At 38.7% G+C, this 20,652-nt stretch overlaps 1 protein-coding gene across 2 annotated transcripts in view; it reads right to left on the bottom strand.

The window, feature by feature from the left end:
* Positions 1–174: 174 nt before the first annotated feature.
* Positions 175–20,652, bottom strand: part of PAFAH1B1 (platelet activating factor acetylhydrolase 1b regulatory subunit 1) — a 64,364-nt gene continuing 43,886 nt past the window's right edge. For both annotated transcript variants that reach the window (XM_073316046.1, XM_073316045.1), the window contains 8 exons: positions 18,733–18,807; positions 17,417–17,623; positions 14,464–14,632; positions 10,365–10,467; positions 9,331–9,559; positions 6,921–7,022; positions 6,126–6,282; positions 175–3,960 (listed from right to left, as the gene is read on the bottom strand). In XM_073316046.1, the coding sequence (XP_073172147.1) occupies positions 3,887–3,960; positions 6,126–6,282; positions 6,921–7,022; positions 9,331–9,559; positions 10,365–10,467; positions 14,464–14,632; positions 17,417–17,623; positions 18,733–18,807 (1,116 nt within the window). In that variant the 3' untranslated portion in view covers positions 175–3,886. The remainder of the gene's footprint in view (positions 3,961–6,125; positions 6,283–6,920; positions 7,023–9,330; positions 9,560–10,364; positions 10,468–14,463; positions 14,633–17,416; positions 17,624–18,732; positions 18,808–20,652) is intronic.

Below are 20,652 nucleotides of genomic sequence, written 5' to 3'. Positions count from 1 at the left end.
AAGTTAATACTCTTATAATATTAGAGCTAACTAATCAACTTGAACTATTTACACACTTCCTGGTTGGAATGGGTTTTGGAGTTAAAGTGTGGAGTAAAATCTGAAGGGTGAACCTACAGAAGCTTTTGTCAGAATAGTTTTACTTCCTGCATCCAAGGAAACAAAAACCACATCTAGTTTTATATGCATTTAATAGTTTACCAATTGGTACAATAAGATTTTTTTAATATGCAGAAAACATGAATAAATTTTGTTTTACACAGTCTGAGAGCAACAAATCTTACTGTAAAACACAGAGCAGTATTATATACATTCCTTTACTGATTTTTTTATTGTGTCATATCTTCAGTTAACTCCTACAGTTTGGGAACGGTTTTCTCCAACTGCCACCTCTACATCGTTCTTATGAAAAAAGTTGATGTTTGCCTTCATGTCAATGTCAGGATCAAATTCTAAACTTGAAGATTTCACTAACTTATCTTCAGAATGAACTGGGGGAAGCCTGAAGGATAGGTAGGACAAGAAAGCAGCTACTTACATGACACAGTGGAAAGATAAAACGGCCAGTTAAATCCAGTCGTGACTTGTAAATCCAGCTCACTTCCCCCATCCCCCCAAGTGTTCTTCCCTACCATTTTTTACAAGTACTTTTCCCTCCACTCTTGGAGATTATTCTTTGTAGTAACTAGGTTTCTTTGTAATACACTGGACTTTATGTACAGCTGGACAGAGAATGAGCGGTCTAAGTGCCTTTTTCCTTCATTCAGTTCAGCAATTTTTAATCTTCAAATGGTTAAAGGATTATCAAGCCACCACGGTCAACAAAAAAAGGTCTATATTTTTTCTTTTAAATAGCTTTTATGGGGAACAGAAGCTATTTAAGAGTGATATTAGCAGGCAGTTCACAAAAACAGGAGGAGGCAAACAGAAGAAGCAGGGTACTGACAGTATAAGTAGACGGCTTGGTGAGTCTATAGCCAAAGCTTTCAAACCACTACAGTGCTCCACAGCCCTTGGAGAACTTGCTAGCAACTAGTTTTGCTTTGTTTTTTTTTCCTTTTTAATTAGTGCCCTGGGCACATCATTGGTCACACCATACACAAAAGCAGGACGGCTTTTTAATCTTCTAAAGTGCAAGATGCTATAAAACATCAACTTTCAGATTATGTCTAAACCACAATAAATTTTGCACTTTCAAGAATGCATCTAGGATTTCCTGGGCACATGAAGTTAGCGTGGCACTGGAATGTCTGTCTGTTCTCATTTGTTTGAGCAAATAATTCATATTTGTCTATTTGGGAATGTAGTACTACATGTTTTCTTTTAAAAACGCCAATTTTAGTAAGGAAAGTGACAAAGCAGCAGTGAACCTCTAAACCCTCCAATAAATTCCTTTTCCAATCCAAACCAGTAACCTCGTCATTGTACTTATCACAGGAAAGGCACAGGATTAGACAGCTGACAGAAAACATTGAAAAGAGTGAAAAAAGATCAACACAGTGTAATATCAAGGGGCTACGCTGCAGGAAATCCTCAGAAACCCAACTCCTGTGTTGTAGCTTTCACTTTTTGTCTAAAAACAGGGCTTTAACTTTTGATCCATTTTAGGACCATCCCTGAGATTATTCACTGCTTATTAAAGGAGAAGATTGCAAATTAAGTGGTTGCAAGTTAAAATACTCAGCAGGGTGTTTCACTCTCTCAATCAAATAAAATGCTGCTAACAAAACTTTAGCTCCTCTTTGTCCCTGTAAATCATTGCATGCTACAGGGGAAAAAATGCAGCGCACAATTTCCACATAATCGGTACCTTGAAGTTTCTCATTCATGTTTATGAATTATGTACACGTGTGGGGTTTACTTTATCCTTAAATAACTGAAGTTGCTAGATCCTATCAGGAATTAAAATGCAGTACTACTTTACAGTTGCAGATGTATAAAGAAATTTTAAAATGCACTCTCAGTGTATTTGGAATTCTCAAAATAGGACAAATAAATAGCAGCAAGTTTTTTCCAGTTGAAACAGCTTAAGCAAAAACAAAGACTTCAAATTTGTGTATGTTTTACTGTGGAAAACATTATCGTGAATGATATAAACCACTAGATTTAAGGAATTAGCCTCCATCTTCATCTGCTTTCAAAATATATTAACACTCAGTTTCCTCCCCTACACCAGAGGCATGTTTATGCAAGGAACCAATAGCAGAATCCAGGTCCTTCTGGTGGTTTTATGGACCCTTTTTGTATGTGACTGTAGGAAATTAACAAATCTTACCACTCACCATTTTCTCCTTAGTGTGTGTACACCCTCCAATCCAATGCTTTCCATTGAATCATTTCTTTAAAAAGGGACAGTTTTAAAAGCCATGTAAACAAAATGAATAAAACAATGCACAGAATAAATTCACCTATTAAAATGTCAGACTGGTAACTTCATTATATTGCAAATTTTAAAGTGGATTTTTAAAAAGACCTGGTTAGATAAGCAATGGATTTCTTTATTATCTACAATGGAATTTGTCACAAAAATGCTGATTAAAATATTCATTTGATATTTTCGTTCACTTCGGATCAAAATATGTAATTTTAGGGATATGCAAATTAAAACTTCTACCAGAAATGGGTTACTAATTACCAAATCAGACTAAGATTTTGTTTGGTTTTTAACATTTACCTGATAGTTTCATTCCCACACTTGGGCGGCTCATTATAAGGCTATAAATGTGAAAATTATTTTTAGAAGCTTGTATCAAAATCTGTAATGGAGTCAGTCCATCACTCTACAATCAGATCCATTTTAGTGCTTTATTGAAAGAATTTGAATACTGTACCCTAAGATCTTTCTTACACAGACCACAGTAAATTTTGATGCAAGCTATGTTAAAACTTGTTATGTTTTATATTACCTCACATTTCAGAAGGGTTTGAGGGGGCACTAACGAACCCCTGTATTCCCCTGCTTCCCACATAGAATACAGGGAGAGTGTCCTTTGATATTGGGTAATGGGCATTGCACACAAACCATGTCAAAACCAAACAGTAAACTGCTACCACAACGTAGTCACTGCAGAGATTAAGCTCTAGTTGGAAATTAGATCATTAAGTTCTACTAGGAAGGAGGACGCCTCTTGGAAGTATGTCTAACAAGAAAAGCATTAAGCTTAGAAGTTTTACATATAGCTTAACCACTGAATGACCAAATAAAATAAATATATCACATCAGCTGCTACTAAGATGTGTTCTCTTATTTCAGATTTACAAGTTAATTTGTTTATATAAATACACCACCCTTTGCGCAACAGGAGGCCAAAACAAATGTATTCTATTGATTTGGCAAATGGGTCATGACAAAAATCCCAAAGTTTAATTAATTCCCATTAATTACATATAAGGTTCAGAAGATTCTGAATTGCAGCCTTATTATCTAGTATCCTTAGAGAAGATTTATTAAGCACACTTAAGTGATGTTCTATAGATACACATTTCTGAAAGAGCCCTACAAAACTTTTCCCAAATGAGGTCACCAATTCAGGCACCAACAGACAGCAGAAAGAAAAACAGGTATAATTATACAACATAGAACGACACCGTCAGCTATTCAGTTAAGTGCCCTATTTCAGTTATCCAACTTCTGCCTTCATAGGTCTGATGTGACCAATGCCAGCCCATGTTCTTAAACCTATGGTACTTCTAGACAACGTATGTAAATTTACAGTATACAATTTGGATTCACCATGCATGAATACTTTGTGTGTAACATTTAATAAGCTCAATCTACATCCAGAATAATTTACATGAAAGGACAATATTTATTTAAACAGAGCTCAATGGATAACCATGGTATTTGAGTGCATCCAGAGGAAAAGGGGGTCAAATGTGACTTCAATCAACGGCACTCCCACACTTTTACTGTTTGATCTACGCTGCCAGTAACCACATATGGTGCTGTCTTGTGGAAATCTGTGAGAAAGAGAAACTCTTATTAAATGAATGCAACAATTTATAGTGTTCTCCCTCCCCTTCAAAAATATCTTTTCCCCCCCTGAAAAGACACAACAATGCTATAAAGATCAAGGAGAGACCCAGCATGTAAAGTCTTTGAGGCAGGGACCATCTTTTGTTGTGCCAGGCACTGTACAAACACAACCGAGTCAGGGCCCATGACAAAACACTATTGCAACAGAAAACCATAATAAGCCTAAGAAGCATTCCCTAGAGTGTTGATGGTAGTGAGAATTAACTAATGCAAGTGTTAAAACTCCCCAGCCCAGGATGTTACTGGAAGGGCGAAGTTAAAAGATCTTGCAACATAATTTCAACAAAAAGCATACTCCAAATATTCTAAAAAAGGGTGCAGATCTCGGTTTCCTCTGGAGTTCTGCTCAGGGAACTATGTTCTGAATCTGAGCCACAAAGGTCCCAAATAAGATAAGCGCTCCCTCCCCAGTGATTGTTCAGCTGGAAGAACGCCGGTGTTCTCAGTTCCCTCAAGGAAAAACTCTCCCCTTTCATACTGGAATGTTTGGATCTTATTAACATTTAAATCATAAGCTCTGTGGGGCAGGAAAAAAAGCCTTACTCTTTTTTTTTTTTTAATTTAAGAAAGTGTTGTGTAAATATATGGCTGTATCAAGTTTGTAGCATAACTTAGGGTGTACTAGGTAGTCAGATTGCTATCAGTTGGAAGTAGGCTCAGGTCTCGCATCCTTTGGCTACAAATTCAAGACACCGTTAAGTAACTTCATGCAGATCAAAGTGTTTGACTTTGGACATCAGCATATACCATGTTTTTATTCCTGGAGTAGACAGATTTAGTACTGATCAGGAATGGATGTGTGTGTATTTCACAGGCTTTAAAAGGGGACTGCTTTTCAGGGGAATCTGAGAGGCATTATAAATCCTGTAATCAACTTCTGATCAGGTCAATTGGTGGACAATATGTATTGGGAGGGCTAAGTGAAGACTTCATCACTGAAAAATTAAGAAACATTAATAATCCTTAAAAAGCGGGTGCTATAAGATTTCAAATGTATATAACATTAACAACTTGATGTTATCTAACCCTCATCTTTTCTTTACTTCCCTATTGACTTTACTCCTTTTAGCAGTGAAACCCCTGGGCATGCAGAAAGCCTGACTCAAGTGCTAATTGTGATAAACACACAAATACTTAGTGGCCTAAGTTTCAGGCCTATCACTATCTTGACACAGAGGGTTTAAAAGAACCAAAAAAATTCTAAAGACTACAGAAAAACCACCACAGCTAGAGATAAGAGATTCTATGATAAATCCAGCATTTTTCGTGTCTGGGTAGTATTTTAAACTTGGGGGGGGGGGGGGAAGAAGATTGAAAAGCTAATAAAGCAAATTAGCACAAAACAAGAGCGCACACGCACACAAAGTAAAGTATTTAAAGGGACAGCTATTTTTAATACACTGTACACACAATCCCCTTCCACACATACTGGTAAAATGTTTCAGACCAACAACATTGCAAGTTAAAGCTTTTTATCCTGCTTCACCAAACCTGCTTCAACCCTATTCGAAGGGAATTTAAGTGGCTTGGAGGCTAGAATATGTACATGTCTCTGGCTTGTATGCTGAAACTCAATCAATGCATGTGGAGGTTTTTGATGGAATCATTATCCACTAAAAACTGGTTTGATAATACATAAGCTAATGGCCATCAAAGAGTAACTTTTAGTCAACCACCAGCCTAAGAGGAATGTGAACCACTGAGCATACATTAGGGTTTGTTTTAAATATAAGTGGTTGACTAACCTTACAAAAATCTTGAATAGCAAAAGTATTTTCTACCAGATTTTCTCCCTGTAATACTGTATTGCTGATGTACCTTAAAATTAAACAGTCTTTTGGAACAGATTTTGTGCATTACTGATGGCAGCACTGCTTAGTGAACAGTGCATGAACTGCAAGTACAGAAGCAGTTCAGATGGGTGCCAAAAGGCCTTACATTTAAGCAGACTATTACTGTTATTTCTCTCAGTACTGTATTTAAGTCTTTGGGGTGGATATTTCTGGCCTAGAATGCAAGGAGTGAAAGTGCAGAAAGTTGGTAGTTTTGGTTTGGTGTTCTGCAGTAAGCATTGTAGAACAATACATACCCAAAGAGGTAACAAAGTGTTCGTGCGCATTAAGGGTTTTCATACATCGTTTGTTCTTGTAGTCCCAGACACGGAGAGTCTTGTCATCAGCACAGCTCAAAATAAATTTACCTCCAGAATGGAACAGAACGCCACGTACCCAGTTATCATGGCCCACCTTATGAACAAGCAGACATAAGAAAGTTCTTACATTCTCTCTAGACCTGCTTAAAAGCATTTCAACTGCGTCTCATTAGCAAGAAGATGTCAATATGGAATAAAGCTATTCCTTCATCACAGGATGCTAGTCTATTTTCTTAAAACCCATCCAACATTCCTTTACTGTCCTACAAAACAACAGCCCGTGTGTCTTCAGTGTTGGATATTTACACCAAATTTTCATCCCAGCCTTGATAAGTGTTGCAACCGCAGCCCAAACACCACAACACACTTAATTTCACTTTTGAATTTGCTGGGTCTCACAAGACACATTTATGTAGGGCAAAATTTAGACAAAACTAAGCTTAGTTTCAGAAGGTGAATCAAGATACCCAACCACACAATAGTACTCCAGAACCTATGCTTCTTTCACCAAGAAGAGCATTGTATTTTATTTCTTAATGATCCTAACAAAAACCAAATACTGATGCTATTATATTGTACATTTTGCATTAATGTGCTTTATTTTGTTGTATCTAGCATTGCAGAAGCTTTCTAAAGGAAGAGAGGTGGCCTATAAATTTCAGATTCACATTTAAGATCATTCATTCGGTTACTGACTAAAGTAATATGTCTGCAGTACAGAAAAAACCTTACAAGTGTCATAAGGCACATGCCAGTGCTAATATCCCACATCTTAATGGTCTTGTCTCTGGATCCAGACAGTAGGAAAGGCCCAGGCTTACCACTCTTCTTAGTCTATGGAAACAAGCAGACTTAGATTATGGTATTTTTCCATAAAAGAAAAATATGTAGAGACCTCTCAAATGACACCCCTAATTTGAGTAATATTTCTAATTAAGTGGACACTAGATTGTTGTCTGACAAGGTTAAGGCTACTAAGCACATTCTACCAAACTAAAATAAAAGTTCATCAGGATTTTATTAACATTAACAAAGAAAAGCACAAGCATTGAACTATTATATGAAAGCTGCAGCAAGAAATATAACTGAAAGTCGTCCCCCATTCCTCCCCCAGCGACCCAAACCAAGTTTTCATTTAGAAGACTTAATAATGGTGCCCCCTTCTTCTTAACTTAGTAAGACTGAGTCTTCTCATTTAACATGCTGATGGATATAGCCTGTGGCTTCCTTGGATCAAGTTCCAGTAGCAGTCCAATAATTAGACTAACAAGACATACCTGTTCTGTATTCTGAATCTTCATATAAATCAATTAATTGAGAGAGTAATACTATTTGGAAACCCTTACTCTGTGTGAATTTCCATTAGCCCCAATCCCAAATATCAATGCAATATTCGGTTGTTAGCTCCACAGCTGAAATACACTGCAGTCCTAATACATCTGCTTGCTTCTTTTTCAAAGTAGACTGTCAGACTGTATGTAGTTAATGAATCCATAAGAGGGCAGGAGTGAGTACTACTTTAGGTAACTAATTTCCTCTTGCCATGGTAGTTAACATTTGGAAATTACCTCAAAAATTGTTAGTACATTACGTGTTTTTAAAAAAAGTGAATAAAATCATCTTGACTGACATTTGTCCAAACCTGTCATTCTCACAAGTTACTATATAGCTGACATTGGTCTACTGCTTCTTTTATTTCACCTAAATAAAAAGGAACTTCCAACAGCTGCAGAACTGTCCACGCAGCAGAACAGTCACATTTTATGTCACCCTTAAAAGGAATTTGTACAAATTCTGAACAAACCTTTCTTACTTTGGGCATGGGGGGGAGGAGGAGGGAGGAGAGAAAGAAGAGTGAAGAAAAAAAGCAAATGGGATGTGAGGAATCATTAAAAAGGGAGAGAGAATAAGATGGAGAATATCTTATTGCCCTTATATAATCCATGGTATGCCCACATCTTGAATACTGTATACAGATGTGGTCCCCTCATCTCAAAAAAAGGATACTGGATTAGAAAAAGGCTCAGAAAAGGGCAACCAAAATGATTAGGTGTTTGGAATGGGTCCCATATGAGGAGAGATTAAAGAGGCTAGGACTTTTCATCTTGGAAAAGAGGAGACTAAGGGGGGATGTGATAGAGGTAAATAAAATCATGAGTGGTGTGGAGAAAGTGAATAAGGAAAAGTTATTTACTTGTTCCCATAATATAAGAACTAGGGGCCACGAAATGAAGTTAATGGGTATCAGGTTTAAAACAAATAAAAGGAAGTTCTGCTTCACTCAGCGCAGTGTCAACCTGTGGAACTCCTTGCCTGAGGAGGTTGTGAAGGCTAGGACTATAACAGGGTTTAAAAGAGAACTGGATAAAATCATGGAGGTTAAATCCATTGATGGCTATTAGCCAGGATGGGTAAGGAATGGTGTCCCTAGCCTCTGTTTGTCAGAGGGTGGAGATGGATGGCAGGAAAGAGAGCTCACTAGATCATTACCTGTTAGGGTCACTCCCTCTGGGGCATCTGGCATTGGCCACTGTCAGTAGACAGGATACTGGGCTGGATCGACCTTTGGTCTGACCCAATACGGCCATTCTTATGTTTAATCTCTTGTGTACTAGGACATTCAAATCAAAGCTCAACTCAGATGAAGTCCCCACAAATCCTTCAATAGGCAGCTGGTCTCTTCATTCCAGATTAGTTTTCCCTACCACTTCTCAAATGCCCTTTAGGTGATTAAAGGAACTGCCCTAACAAAAATGTACTCTCTCTTTTCATGTTCCTTGCAGGTTGGGAAATGGGGCTTCTTAAAAATCAGAGCATCTCCCCCTTCTCCCCAAAAGCAGAAGAAACTTGTCACACACACACACACACCTCCCCCCGACCTCCTGATAGTAAGTTCACAGGTAGCTCCTGAATTTACACAAAAAAGTCAATGGCAAGGGCACTAGAACCTGGGAACTCAGGAAGTGACACTGATAGGAACAACACCCCAAATGTGTTGTCATATATCCCTTGCACCCAATTATAAAAAATGTTTAACAGATTAGGCATTTACTTTTAATACTCCAAAACCTTTACAGTTGTCTTTGTACTGTATTTGCATTGAACAGGAAGGAAAGAGCTTTTGTACTGTATTTAAGCTTACCTCAGATCCTGTAGCTTCCGATATGGTGGAGTATGAGCTCTCAGGAGCCCAAGAAATGCATTCTACCACATGCTCATGTTCTCGGAGCTCAGCTTTGCATTCCTTTGTTGCTACCACCCAAACACGCACTGTCTGGTCATTAGAACAGCTGGCAATCAGGGTGCCATCCTGATTAGGTCGCACCATGCGCACCCATTCTCTGTGCCCCGTGAAAGTCTTCACACAATAACTATCAAACATAAAAGCAAGTTATGAATCAGTCTAAGTATGTTGCTATAAAAACATCTGGTGCATGCAGCTTTGTGGTTTAGGGACACGGGGGCTGTTGTTGAAGCAGCTATGACTATAAGGTGGGCTACTGATGAACTGAAGCATCAATATGCTGGCTAAGCAAGATGGAAAAGGCTCAAGAAGAGTTAAAATTCACGGACAGAAAGGTCACTAGATTAGAAAGAAAAGGCAGCTAAAATAAGCAGACAAGGAAGGAAGGAAATATGAAAGTAGCAAAACAGGCCTAGAGAAAAACTAGTGCTGAGAAAGTTAATCCGGGTAAAATACTAGGCTTTTTTAAAAGACATCCGGGGAGATCCGGAGAGAATACAGAAATACTTCACTGTGTGTTCAGAGCATATGGTTGGGAGTGAGGGAGAGAGAAGCGAAGATTTGTGGGATGATGTTACATACGGAGGAATGTAGACGCTGACAGTACAAAGATGGGAAGAGGCTTTTGTCCACACCAAGAATGGCACACCTCTCAGGTAGCTATAAAAGGTATAGTCGTTGTGGCTCAAAACTATATAGTAATCTATTGATTATATTCCTATAGTAGACTACAAGCTCACAAGGAGCAAGAGGGGAAAAATCAATGTGGTTACTGGATCTTTGGGGCCCAGTCACTTTAGCAGCCAGTCTCAAGGGACACAATCCAAAGGGTATGTTGTGATGACATTCAAGCTATATATAGTACACTTCTTATAAAGGGTACACAGTGTTTCCTTTTGGTATGGCTGCTTTTTAAACAGAACTATACTTACCCTGTTTGAACTTCCCACATTTTGATAGTTTTATCCCTTGAGGCAGAGACTATGTGATCTCCGTTGGGCATGATAGCTACTGAAGAAACATTATGATCATGACCTAAAAACAAATCAAGCTTGTATTAAGTAGTGCTCTGACACATAGCATTACAATGCATAAGCAATCCAATATTCAATTCTCTTGAAAAATTAAACTACGATGTACTACAACTTTTATGGGAGAATATTAATACAGAAGCTTATGGGGGTATTTAATGAGCCAAGGAATATTTCAACACATCTGCTCTAGCATGTCAAGTGTTTCTGTATGGCAGTGTTCGGGCATTAAAATATTAGCCACACTCCCTTTTGTAATTACTTTTACATACATGGTGCGCGTTACAGGGTAACCACTGTTTACAATAAATTCTGCAAATATGATACAGCAACACCATCTTTCTTGGAAACTCTGAAGGAAAATAACTCAAGTTTTCACCAAGTGGCAAGCACAAGACCTGAATGACAATCCTCATTCAGGGGCTTAACACAATTTTAAAGATTAAACATTTCAAGAGTGCCTCATTTTAGGCATAAGTTATAGTACAACTGCATTATTGAGACCGACATAACTGATGGTCTCTCCCCTTATTATCTAGTAACTTAAGGAATGGGATCAGGACTGAGTCAGAAAAAAGTCAGTTCTAGTCCAGGCTCTTCCAGATTCACGGTGACCTTGGATATTTAGTTTCACCACTTGGCTTCATTTCTCCCATCTAGAAGAGATGATACTACCGTCCATCCAAGGGTGTTGAGGATTATTGAATGGGTTTTGGGAAGGCAACGTTTTCCATGTAACAAGAGATAATATTTCAAACATCTGAATAAAAGTGTTAATGAATGGAAAGCATTAGTAAATTTTGCTGAAATAATTTTAACACAAATCTCATCCAGAAAAAGTGTGTATTGTTTTGACATGTCCAATTAAACAAACAAAAACTTTGACCATATCAACAATTGATATTTGTTCATTCATGTAGAGGTACTTAAACATTTAAGATAAATGCAAAATAACTTAAAAAAAAATACTGCTTCCAGTTAAGATGTTGCGGCAGAAGTTAATATTTCTAAAGCTTTGGGTACAGTGATTTGAATATCAGGGCAGCAGTTTAAGAGTTAATTTAAGCAATCTCCTGTGTAAATATGAAATTCTAGTATTCCCCAAAAATTAGGTTACTAACAAGGAGGTTTTAGTGGCAAATGCATAATGTCTTGCCTACCAGATATCTATGAATAAAACAGGAACTCACTGAAACAAGTTTAAATTCTGCAAGATTTACTTTTTAAACTCCCACTAAAAAAATTAACCATTTTAGTGGATATTAATCATGCACATCAAGAGTCAGAGGAATGCTAGCTTTTGGTAGATTTTTTGTACTTCATACTGTTCCATCAAAGTGATATCCATTTCAATGGTCATTTGGAAAAAGAAAAAGGAAAAGTTTAAACAATGAAATTATGACGTATGTAGTGAAGCCATATCGCCCATACCCATGTTAACTGAAAGAACATGGTTTACAAAAAACAAATATTCTGTATGCTGGACATATGTACACTGGTTCTGAAATACTGCAGTAATCAAGAATCATTAGCATAGCAAGGGGAAAAAAATAGAGGAAACACCACAGATTACATGTACTTTCTGTGGCCCACTTAAGGTGAATATAGCCCCCATTCACCTACTGCTGAATGATTCAGAGATGCTTAAAGAGGAGCAGATGCTTCACTGAAGACTCTGGACACAAGAACAGCCACACTGGGTCAGACCAAAGATCCATCTAGCCCAGTATCCTGTCTTCAGACAGTGGCCAATGCCAGGTGACCCAGAGGGAATGAACAGAACAGGAGATCGTCAAGTGATCCATTCCTTGTCACCCATTCCCAGCTTCTGGCAAACCCCTGCCTAATAGCCAAATGATGAATCTATCCTCAATGAACTTATCTGGTTCTTTTTTGAATCCTGTTATAGTCTTGGCCTTCACAACACCTCTGGCAAGGCTTTCCACAGGTTGACTGTGCATTGTGTGAAAAAATACTTCTGTTTTAAACTTGCTGCCTATTAATTTCATTTGGTGACCCCTAGTTCTTGTGTTATGAGGAGTAAATGACACTTCCTTATTTACTTTCTCCACACCAGTCACGATTTTATAGACCTCTATCATATGCCCCCTCAAACATCTTTTTTCCAAGCTGAAAAGTCCCAGTCTTATTTCTCTCTCCTCACATGGCAGCCATTCCATACCCCTAATCATTTTTGTTGCCTTTTTCTGAACCTTTTCCAATTCCAATATATCTTTTTTGAGATAGGGTGACCACATCTGCACGCAGTATTCAAGATGCGGGCCTACCATGGATTTATATAGCGGCAATACGATATTTTCTGTCTCGTTATCTATCCCTTTCTTAATAAGGCCAAACATTCTATTCACTTTGACTGCTGCTACACAGTCAGTGAGTGTTTTCAGAGAACTATCCACAATGACTCCAAGATCTCTTTGAGTGGTAACAGCTAATTTAGACCCCATCATTTTATATGTATAGTTAGGATAATGTTTTCCAATGTGCATTACTTTGCATTTATCAACATTGAATTTCATCTACCATTTTGTTGCCCAGTCACCCAGATTTGAGAGATCCTTTTGTAAGCTCTTCGCAATCGCCTGGGACTTAACTATCTTGAGTACATCTGTATCTGCAAATTTTGCCACCTCACCGTTTACCCCTATTTCCAAATCATTTATGAATATGTTAAATAGGACTGGGCCCAGTACAGACCTCTGGGGGACACCACTATTTACCTCTCTAGTCTGAAAACTGACCATTTATTCCCTATCTTTTAACCAGTTACCAATCCATAAGAGGACTTCCCTCTTATCCCATGACTGTTTACTTTACTTAAGAGGCTTTGGTGACGGACCTTGTCAAAGGCTTTCTGAAAATCTAAATACGTTATATCCACTGGATCCCCCTTGTCCACATGCTTGTTGACCCCCTCAAAGAATTCTAGTAGATTAATGAGGAATTTCTCCTCTTTACAAAAACCATGTTGCCTCTTCCCCCAATTATGTTCGTTTGAGTATCTGACAATTTTGTTCTTTACTATAGTTTCAACCAGTTTGCTCTGTACTGAAGTCAGGCTTACAGGCCTGTAATTGCCAGGATCACCTCTGGAGCCATTTTTAAAAAACATCAGATAGGCAGTTGATTGTTTCTCTTCTCTTGTTCTTCGTAGACTTTTCAATACAAACTGTGTTTCTTTAAAAAAAGATTATCTATTCCTGCTGATCATTCATTTTTAATATAACAACATCACAAAACAGAGAATTATCTTGAGATGATGCAGCAGCATATGAATACTTTTGTTCAGAACTTTCTGAAGACTGCAGGGGTGGCCTTTAAATCATGATTTGAGGACTTCAATAACTTAGCGTAGGGGTCTATTACAGGAGTGTGTGGGTGAGGTTCTGTGGCCTGCAGAGTGCAGGAGGATCATGATGGCCCCTTCTGAGCCATGCTATGGCTCCTGAAATTCTGACAGATTGGGAAAGTGTTCATCCATCACCGTACAAGGAACCCACAATTTACATACACAATTTATAGATCAAGAGCAGGAAGCATGTTAATTCAAAACAAGAAAATGTGGAACAAGAGACTCCCATAAAAGGTAGATTCAGTATACCAAGCAAAATAGCAAAAACCACTTTTATTCTTCCCACATGTACCAAGCTATGTTTTATACCCCATTCTTTTGTGGGATGGTCCCATCTTCTATTGAGCTCTGGACATAGCAAGTACTAAAGCCATCCATCTGCCGTTTCACTGAAACCACCACACAGATATTTTATTTCCAGTACCATCTCATACACAGTAGATTAGAGATGCATTTTCAATAATGATGGGACAGAATACAGTTATGAACAAAGCACTCCAAAGGTTAAAGATAACTCTTTTTGGTATTCCAATTACATATCTGTTCTCACTTCAGCAGTTTTCTGGATCAAAAAAAATAAAAAAAATTGATTTCTCTTCATTTTATAGATCACTAAGTCAGTCTCCTTACCATGCATGGTTCTGATGCAATCAAAGCCCTGGAAATCCCATAGCTTAATGGTCATATCAGCAGAACAGGAGGCCAAGAGTTTGCCACTGTGGTCAAAAGAAATATCCTGCACAGAGTCTGTATGTCCCTTAAGGGTTCGTTCAAAATCGCCTGTCTCATAATCCCACACCTGACAAGTGAACAGAAAATTCATTAACACCAGCTTATCACTCTTCATGTTCTCCAGCTTTACATTTGCACCACACAGGCCAGTCTGGCACCTCGCTCAATAATTAACGTGAGCAGGAGACAAAGGAAGACTGTCCTAGAAAAGCCAAGCAGTGGAGGAAAATAAGGCTGTGCTATATTTATATGGTTTAATTACATTTAAGTTAATTATATTTAAAGAATAGGTGCACTTCCCAGATTTCGAAATAAATTAATGTAAATGGTCTCCTCTACAATATGACTAGGAAAAGAGTTTGCTGCGTCCCTGAAAAGTCTTGATACAAATTACAAGAAGGAAGAAAGGAAGGAAGGTCATGCGAGCGAATAAAATTCCAATTAGGTAGAAGAGTCCATATAGATATATGCAGAGTCCTTTTCTCTTTCCCACCCACTTCCACAAACCCTTGTCAGTGTTCTTCCCTTACACCCTACCCCTTTCTAAGAATTATTGTGCCGTTATTAATTAGGTGATGCTAAAGAGCCACATGATCAACACTCCCGACTGGAGAGCAGTATACGAACTCTGCAATATGCAGCATTTCGGTCAGGTTAGGGAAAAAGATCTGAGGTCACTCCAAAATTTAATATTAAGTAAATAGAATCTTGTGTCAGCCAGGACACTAGTCAAGAGAAATATGAAACACATTTGCAGTAAATACTTATCTAATTAAGAGGTGAAAATGAAGTATTCACACTATTACTTGTCAATACTCTATTAAACAAACCACAATGAACATAAACCTACTTCACTCAGAAAGAAAAGCTACTACAGATGTTAATTTCTTTAATGCCATTGGCCTCATCACAATCCAATTGAGGATTAACTAAATTAAGAATTTCACTTAACTTAACATTTAGAAGCATGAAAACATCTGTGATTCTAAAATCATTAGCCTTATTTAATACCACAAATAAAATGAGAGGTGATTCTAGTCACAGCTATTATAAAGCTTAATTTCTGATGTGACCTGGTTTCTGAGGCTGCAAAGCATAATTAAGAGTAGTCATGGTTTATGCTGGACCTACAAAACATACGGTTTGTAATCTGTCTAGCTCTTCATCACTTCAGCATTACTTGGTGTTAACAAGTGAATGCCAGTTTAGAAAAATGACAGATGGTACTATGTAGTTTGAATTAAAGAACAGCACTCACCAGATAAATTTCTTCTAATGGAAGAGAGTGAAGGATACACAGAGCTTATGAAAAAAAAGTTTCCCGTAACATTTAACAATGGCCTTTAAGAATGCCACTACACAGTTTTAGCTGACCTTGTTAGAGAATAATTCCCTCCCCCTGCAGGAATGGCATGCCTTGGAGCCTGGAAATGTAGGCTCTGCTAGAAGACAGGACCTTGCTCTCTCTTTTTTTTTTTTTTTTTGGGGGGGAGGGGGGGAGGAGGGTGGCTCACTGATATACTGGTAATAAGCTAAATGAAACAGTAACAAGTATACCTACAACTACCTACCTACCAGACTAGGTAATTACTACACTATGAGGGACACTATGCCGTTCAGACTCTCTGCCTAAGGTGGTTCAAAGGAACTGAGTGGCAGTTGGGAGTCGTTGTGCACTTTATGCCCGGGGGGAGGAGTGTCATGAGGGCATGCAGAGTGCATATACAACCCCTGCGGACACTGCTGGTGAAAATGTTCTAAACTCCTATGCTGGGGCATATGCACGTGTAGATTCTACTTAGTGTCCAGTAACTCAAAGAATGACATTATAACTGGTTAAAACTTGATGCAAAATTATTTCAATTTAATCTTTGTTGTATCCTCCATCACGACAGGTTGCTCAATATTTCCTTACAATATTTGTTACCCAAACTCTTTAGGTCAGTTTGACACTTTCAACCATTTCCAAAGCAGCATCAGCTCCCTGGTAGTTTTCATGCAAGCATATATTAAATTAATCCCCAAGCAAATGCTCAAGGAGAAGGTCCTCAAGGATTGTAGCCAAGTAGAAGTACTTATTTTCATTCCATGAATAAATCAGTTACACAAATATTTCTTTATAATTAGGACACTAAATGGGCAAAGCACATGCCTACCACAAAAGAGCAGTATGGGTGCATTAACATCTGCAACAGGGGCTAGAAAGATCTTAATAAAAATCATATTAGAAGTTCTGGAAGACTAAAAGTGTTTCTATACACACTATCTTCCATTTCCCACAAATGTTTTTAGGGGAATATATGTTGAAAACCAGCATCAGCTGGTGGCTGGGTATTACATAAGAAGAAGAAGAAATCAATCCTTTACATTAAAAAGTAGTGGGGGAGGAAGGAACATTAAAGTTCGGTGTTTGTTTAAAATTTTAGCCTGCAAAGTCGTCGTTCTTCGATGAATCTTCCGAGAGAGTCTTTTCTCTATCTTTCTTAACATCTCTTTACTCTTAACCCAACCAAACACTTCTATATTCCACATCATCTGCCTTAATCTTTGGCTATTCTCCTTCCACAAGAGTGTTTATCCCTTAATCTTCTGCCCAGTCCCTAAATGCATACTTGCATCTCAACAGCTTTCAAATATTATTCTGACCCAAGAGAAACCCCCAAAGACAACTTGAAGGCATCAGACTAAAATCTGCTGAATACTACCACACAGACTACGATCAAAGTTATAAGGACTATGAAAGTATGTATAACTTGGCTCAGGATTGCATGTGTGTAGGTGGCCTATATTCCTCATTATCTCAAACTGATTTGCTCAGCCCATCATATAACTGTCTATAGCAAACATTTACCTTTATTGTAGCATCCTCTGAAGCAGAGACCATAACACTGAAAACTGGGTGGAAAATTACTCTTGTGACAGGACTCCTATGTCCACTCAACGCATACTTCTCTGGAGGACGAGGGATCCATTCTTTAGGGTCTCGTTTCTGACCAAGAGGTCCACCTGATGTGAATTCTTCTTTTGCTTCATTTAGCTTAGATTCTAGTTCCATCACCTGAGATTTATGGGGTTTTAAAAAAAGAGCAATTGTTTCTACAATCTTCTACAGCAAGATCTAGCTAATCTGCACTGGTCGTTAAGAAAGCTAAACTTTCTCAATGGCTTTGGATCTATAGTATTTTGTTGCTCTCCTAGATGGAGAGCAAGTTACTGACCTCCAGTAGCTCTGGACCATCTACTAGTAGACACTCCTAAAATACAATGGGTCTGAGTAATATTTGATTTGAACCCAAATATTTTCCTCATAATTTTTATGTGGGAAGGGGACTAACATGCAAAGTCATTTAGCTCTACTATACTGGGAAGGTAACTACTTCAAACTGATTGACAGTAGCTTTTCAAGTTGCATTTTGTGAACAGTCTTTTGGCAAACGATTGTCAAAGGTAATTTTACTACTAAAATGCTCAGACACAGCCCAAGGACCACTTATCAAGCATGCATACAGGATACCCAAGGGCAAAAAAATATTAAAAGCTCAGTAAAATCCTACAATGTTTACTACATTTGGTAGCCTGTGCTGTTAACATGTTATGATTTTTGATGCATTAATATATACCTATGAAGGCTCTATTAAGCACGCACAGTTTTGTATTGTGTTTGCACTAGAACTACTTACTCTAATGTATCAGAACTAAAGGCTTCACTGCAAAGGAAGAGCCAAAGAGGACTACCAGCAGAGCTTTTGCCTTCTTCCCTGCTAAGGAAGCTTTTTGGGGACAACTACTCAGCCTTTGCATTTCCAAAAAGCCTTGGGGCGCTCTTTCCTTCCCACCATCTTCACAAAGTGCATCAGAAATCCATGAGATGAAGCAAAGAGTCAGATATCCGAGAAACCACTAGAGGAAAAGCGTGAATATTTTTGCTGGAGATGAAGTGGATAGTAGAACACACATTTCAAGGCTAAATATTCTGCATGTTGGATACTGTTACCTTCTCTGCTCTGCCCTCCAAAAATACTTTTAGAACATTTAATAAGCCCACACTTCCTTTGAATGCATATGATCGTTCCTCTTCAATTTCAGTCCACCGAATACTGTTAATTTGCTTTAAAAACTGATTACTCATTGTACAATATGAAATATTCAAGTCCCCTCCCTATTTACCTTCTTTTGTAATCTTATAACAGATGTCCATTTTTTCTCCAAAAGTCCAGCATACTTCTTATCTAGCTCTTCATTCTGAAAGAGTAATTCAAGAAGTTGTTATAATGCAGTTGTTAAGAGACAAGCCAAAGCATGCCATGTTTTCAAGAACGTTTAAACATTCAAATTAAGTAATTTGTGGGAGGAAAGAAGAGGAATCAGTTGATTTTTAAATCAGCTTACTTCAGTCACCAGATGGACATCTTGATTTTTATTTATTTATTTTGAAGACTAATACCATAAATACTTTGGCTATCTACTTTGGTTACAAAGTAACAGTGATGTTTAGCCAAAGATTTTCTGTGAATCAAATCCACAAAACCAAAGGCTCAGATCATCCACATTATTGTATTCTGGCTATTAAGCCCCCCAACCCCCCCTTTTCTAGAACTCATGAGAGCCTCTCAAATGAGTATTACTACTGGGGAATTCTGTACCATGGCGTGTGCACAGAATTCATGTCTCCTGCAGATTTTTTTGCTTCCCTGCAGATGATAGGGAAGCAAAAGGAAGCTGCAAGAACAATCACGCATCGTTTTGGGTGCATGGAGCAGCTGGCGGAGAGGAAAATCACTGTGGGGTGAGGGGGGAGCCTGGCTCTTACCCTACATTGAACCCTGCTAGTTCCAGCAGGGCTGGGGGAAGACAAGACTTCTTATTCCCCTGCAAGGGAGCAGCAAAGCCTGATCAGACCCACGCCCAGAAACCCCCCACCCCCCCCAGTTGCACAAATATTTACACCACACTCCCTGCCCCATTGCTCCACAGCTAGAGGTGGAAAGGTCACTATAAGTGTATTTGCTCCCCCGTCCACCGAACCCCCATGAGTCCAGTTCTTCCCACACCTGGACCCCTCACCGAGCCACCCGCACCCAGACCGCCCAACACAAGCCTCTCATCCCATACCAGAATCCCCCCACCACTAAACCACTTCACACTTGGATCCTGCCAGCCTGAACCTGCTTGCCCCACACCTTGGATCGGGACAATGGTTGAGCATACATGAGGCACTCCGTCCATCTCGCTTACTATCTTGGTACGCCTAGCGAGGAGGCAAAGGGCCCCAGGGTGTTTCTGGGGCAGGCCCGGCCCTTGCATTGTGTGCGGGCTCTAAGCCAAGTCTGTGCCGGGGAACGGTGGGAGCACTGCAGGATCTCGCACCTCCATGAAGCCAGTGGCCAGTGCTCCCCACTGCATCAAGATCACCCACTGCCACGCTAGAGCCGCCGCATTTATCTATTGACAAAATATTCAGAATTTTTATTTTTTTGGCACAGAATTTTTAGGTGCAGAATTCCCTCAGGAGTAGAGTATACAATGAATAGCTAAGAAAACCCTAGTTATGGCTTGTCTAATTATCTTTCCCACCAACCCCCATCAACTAGAAAAGGAAAGATAGGAAGGGATGTGTTGACTGTGTGGACGGGAGAGTAAGTGTGACCTGGTGATAATTAGGTTTTTTTGTTACCTAACCTTTTAATCAATCAAAAGCTGATTGACCTGTATGTGCAACAGCCAAGGAAATATGCTATTATTATATTTGCACGCATAATCAGCTAACTTGAGACATCTGCTGCACTGCTTAAAATTTTACAACTAGCTGCCAAAAGACAGGCTTGCATATATATAGGCTATGGTGGTTGTTTCTTATTTTTAGCTGATGAATACAACCCCATCCTTGTTGAAAGGCCTTCACATCATACCAATCATGGGGTTCAACCCAAATAGTGATGGGAATAATTTTAGGCATTTCAATGATCTCTCAAACTATATGGCTAAAACAGAAAAAGATTTAAATCCTCTCTATTTCACTTAGTCTAAAAAGGTATTTCAAGGCCCTTTAAAAAAAGTCTTTGTAATGTGCACAGTGGCGCTTAAGTG

This window comes from Lepidochelys kempii, chromosome 17, assembly GCF_965140265.1.
Source record: "Lepidochelys kempii isolate rLepKem1 chromosome 17, rLepKem1.hap2, whole genome shotgun sequence".
Classification (NCBI taxonomy): domain Eukaryota; kingdom Metazoa; phylum Chordata; order Testudines; family Cheloniidae; genus Lepidochelys; species Lepidochelys kempii.
Note: the sequence above shows the minus strand (reverse complement) of the source record. Positions and strands in the feature narration are given on the sequence as shown.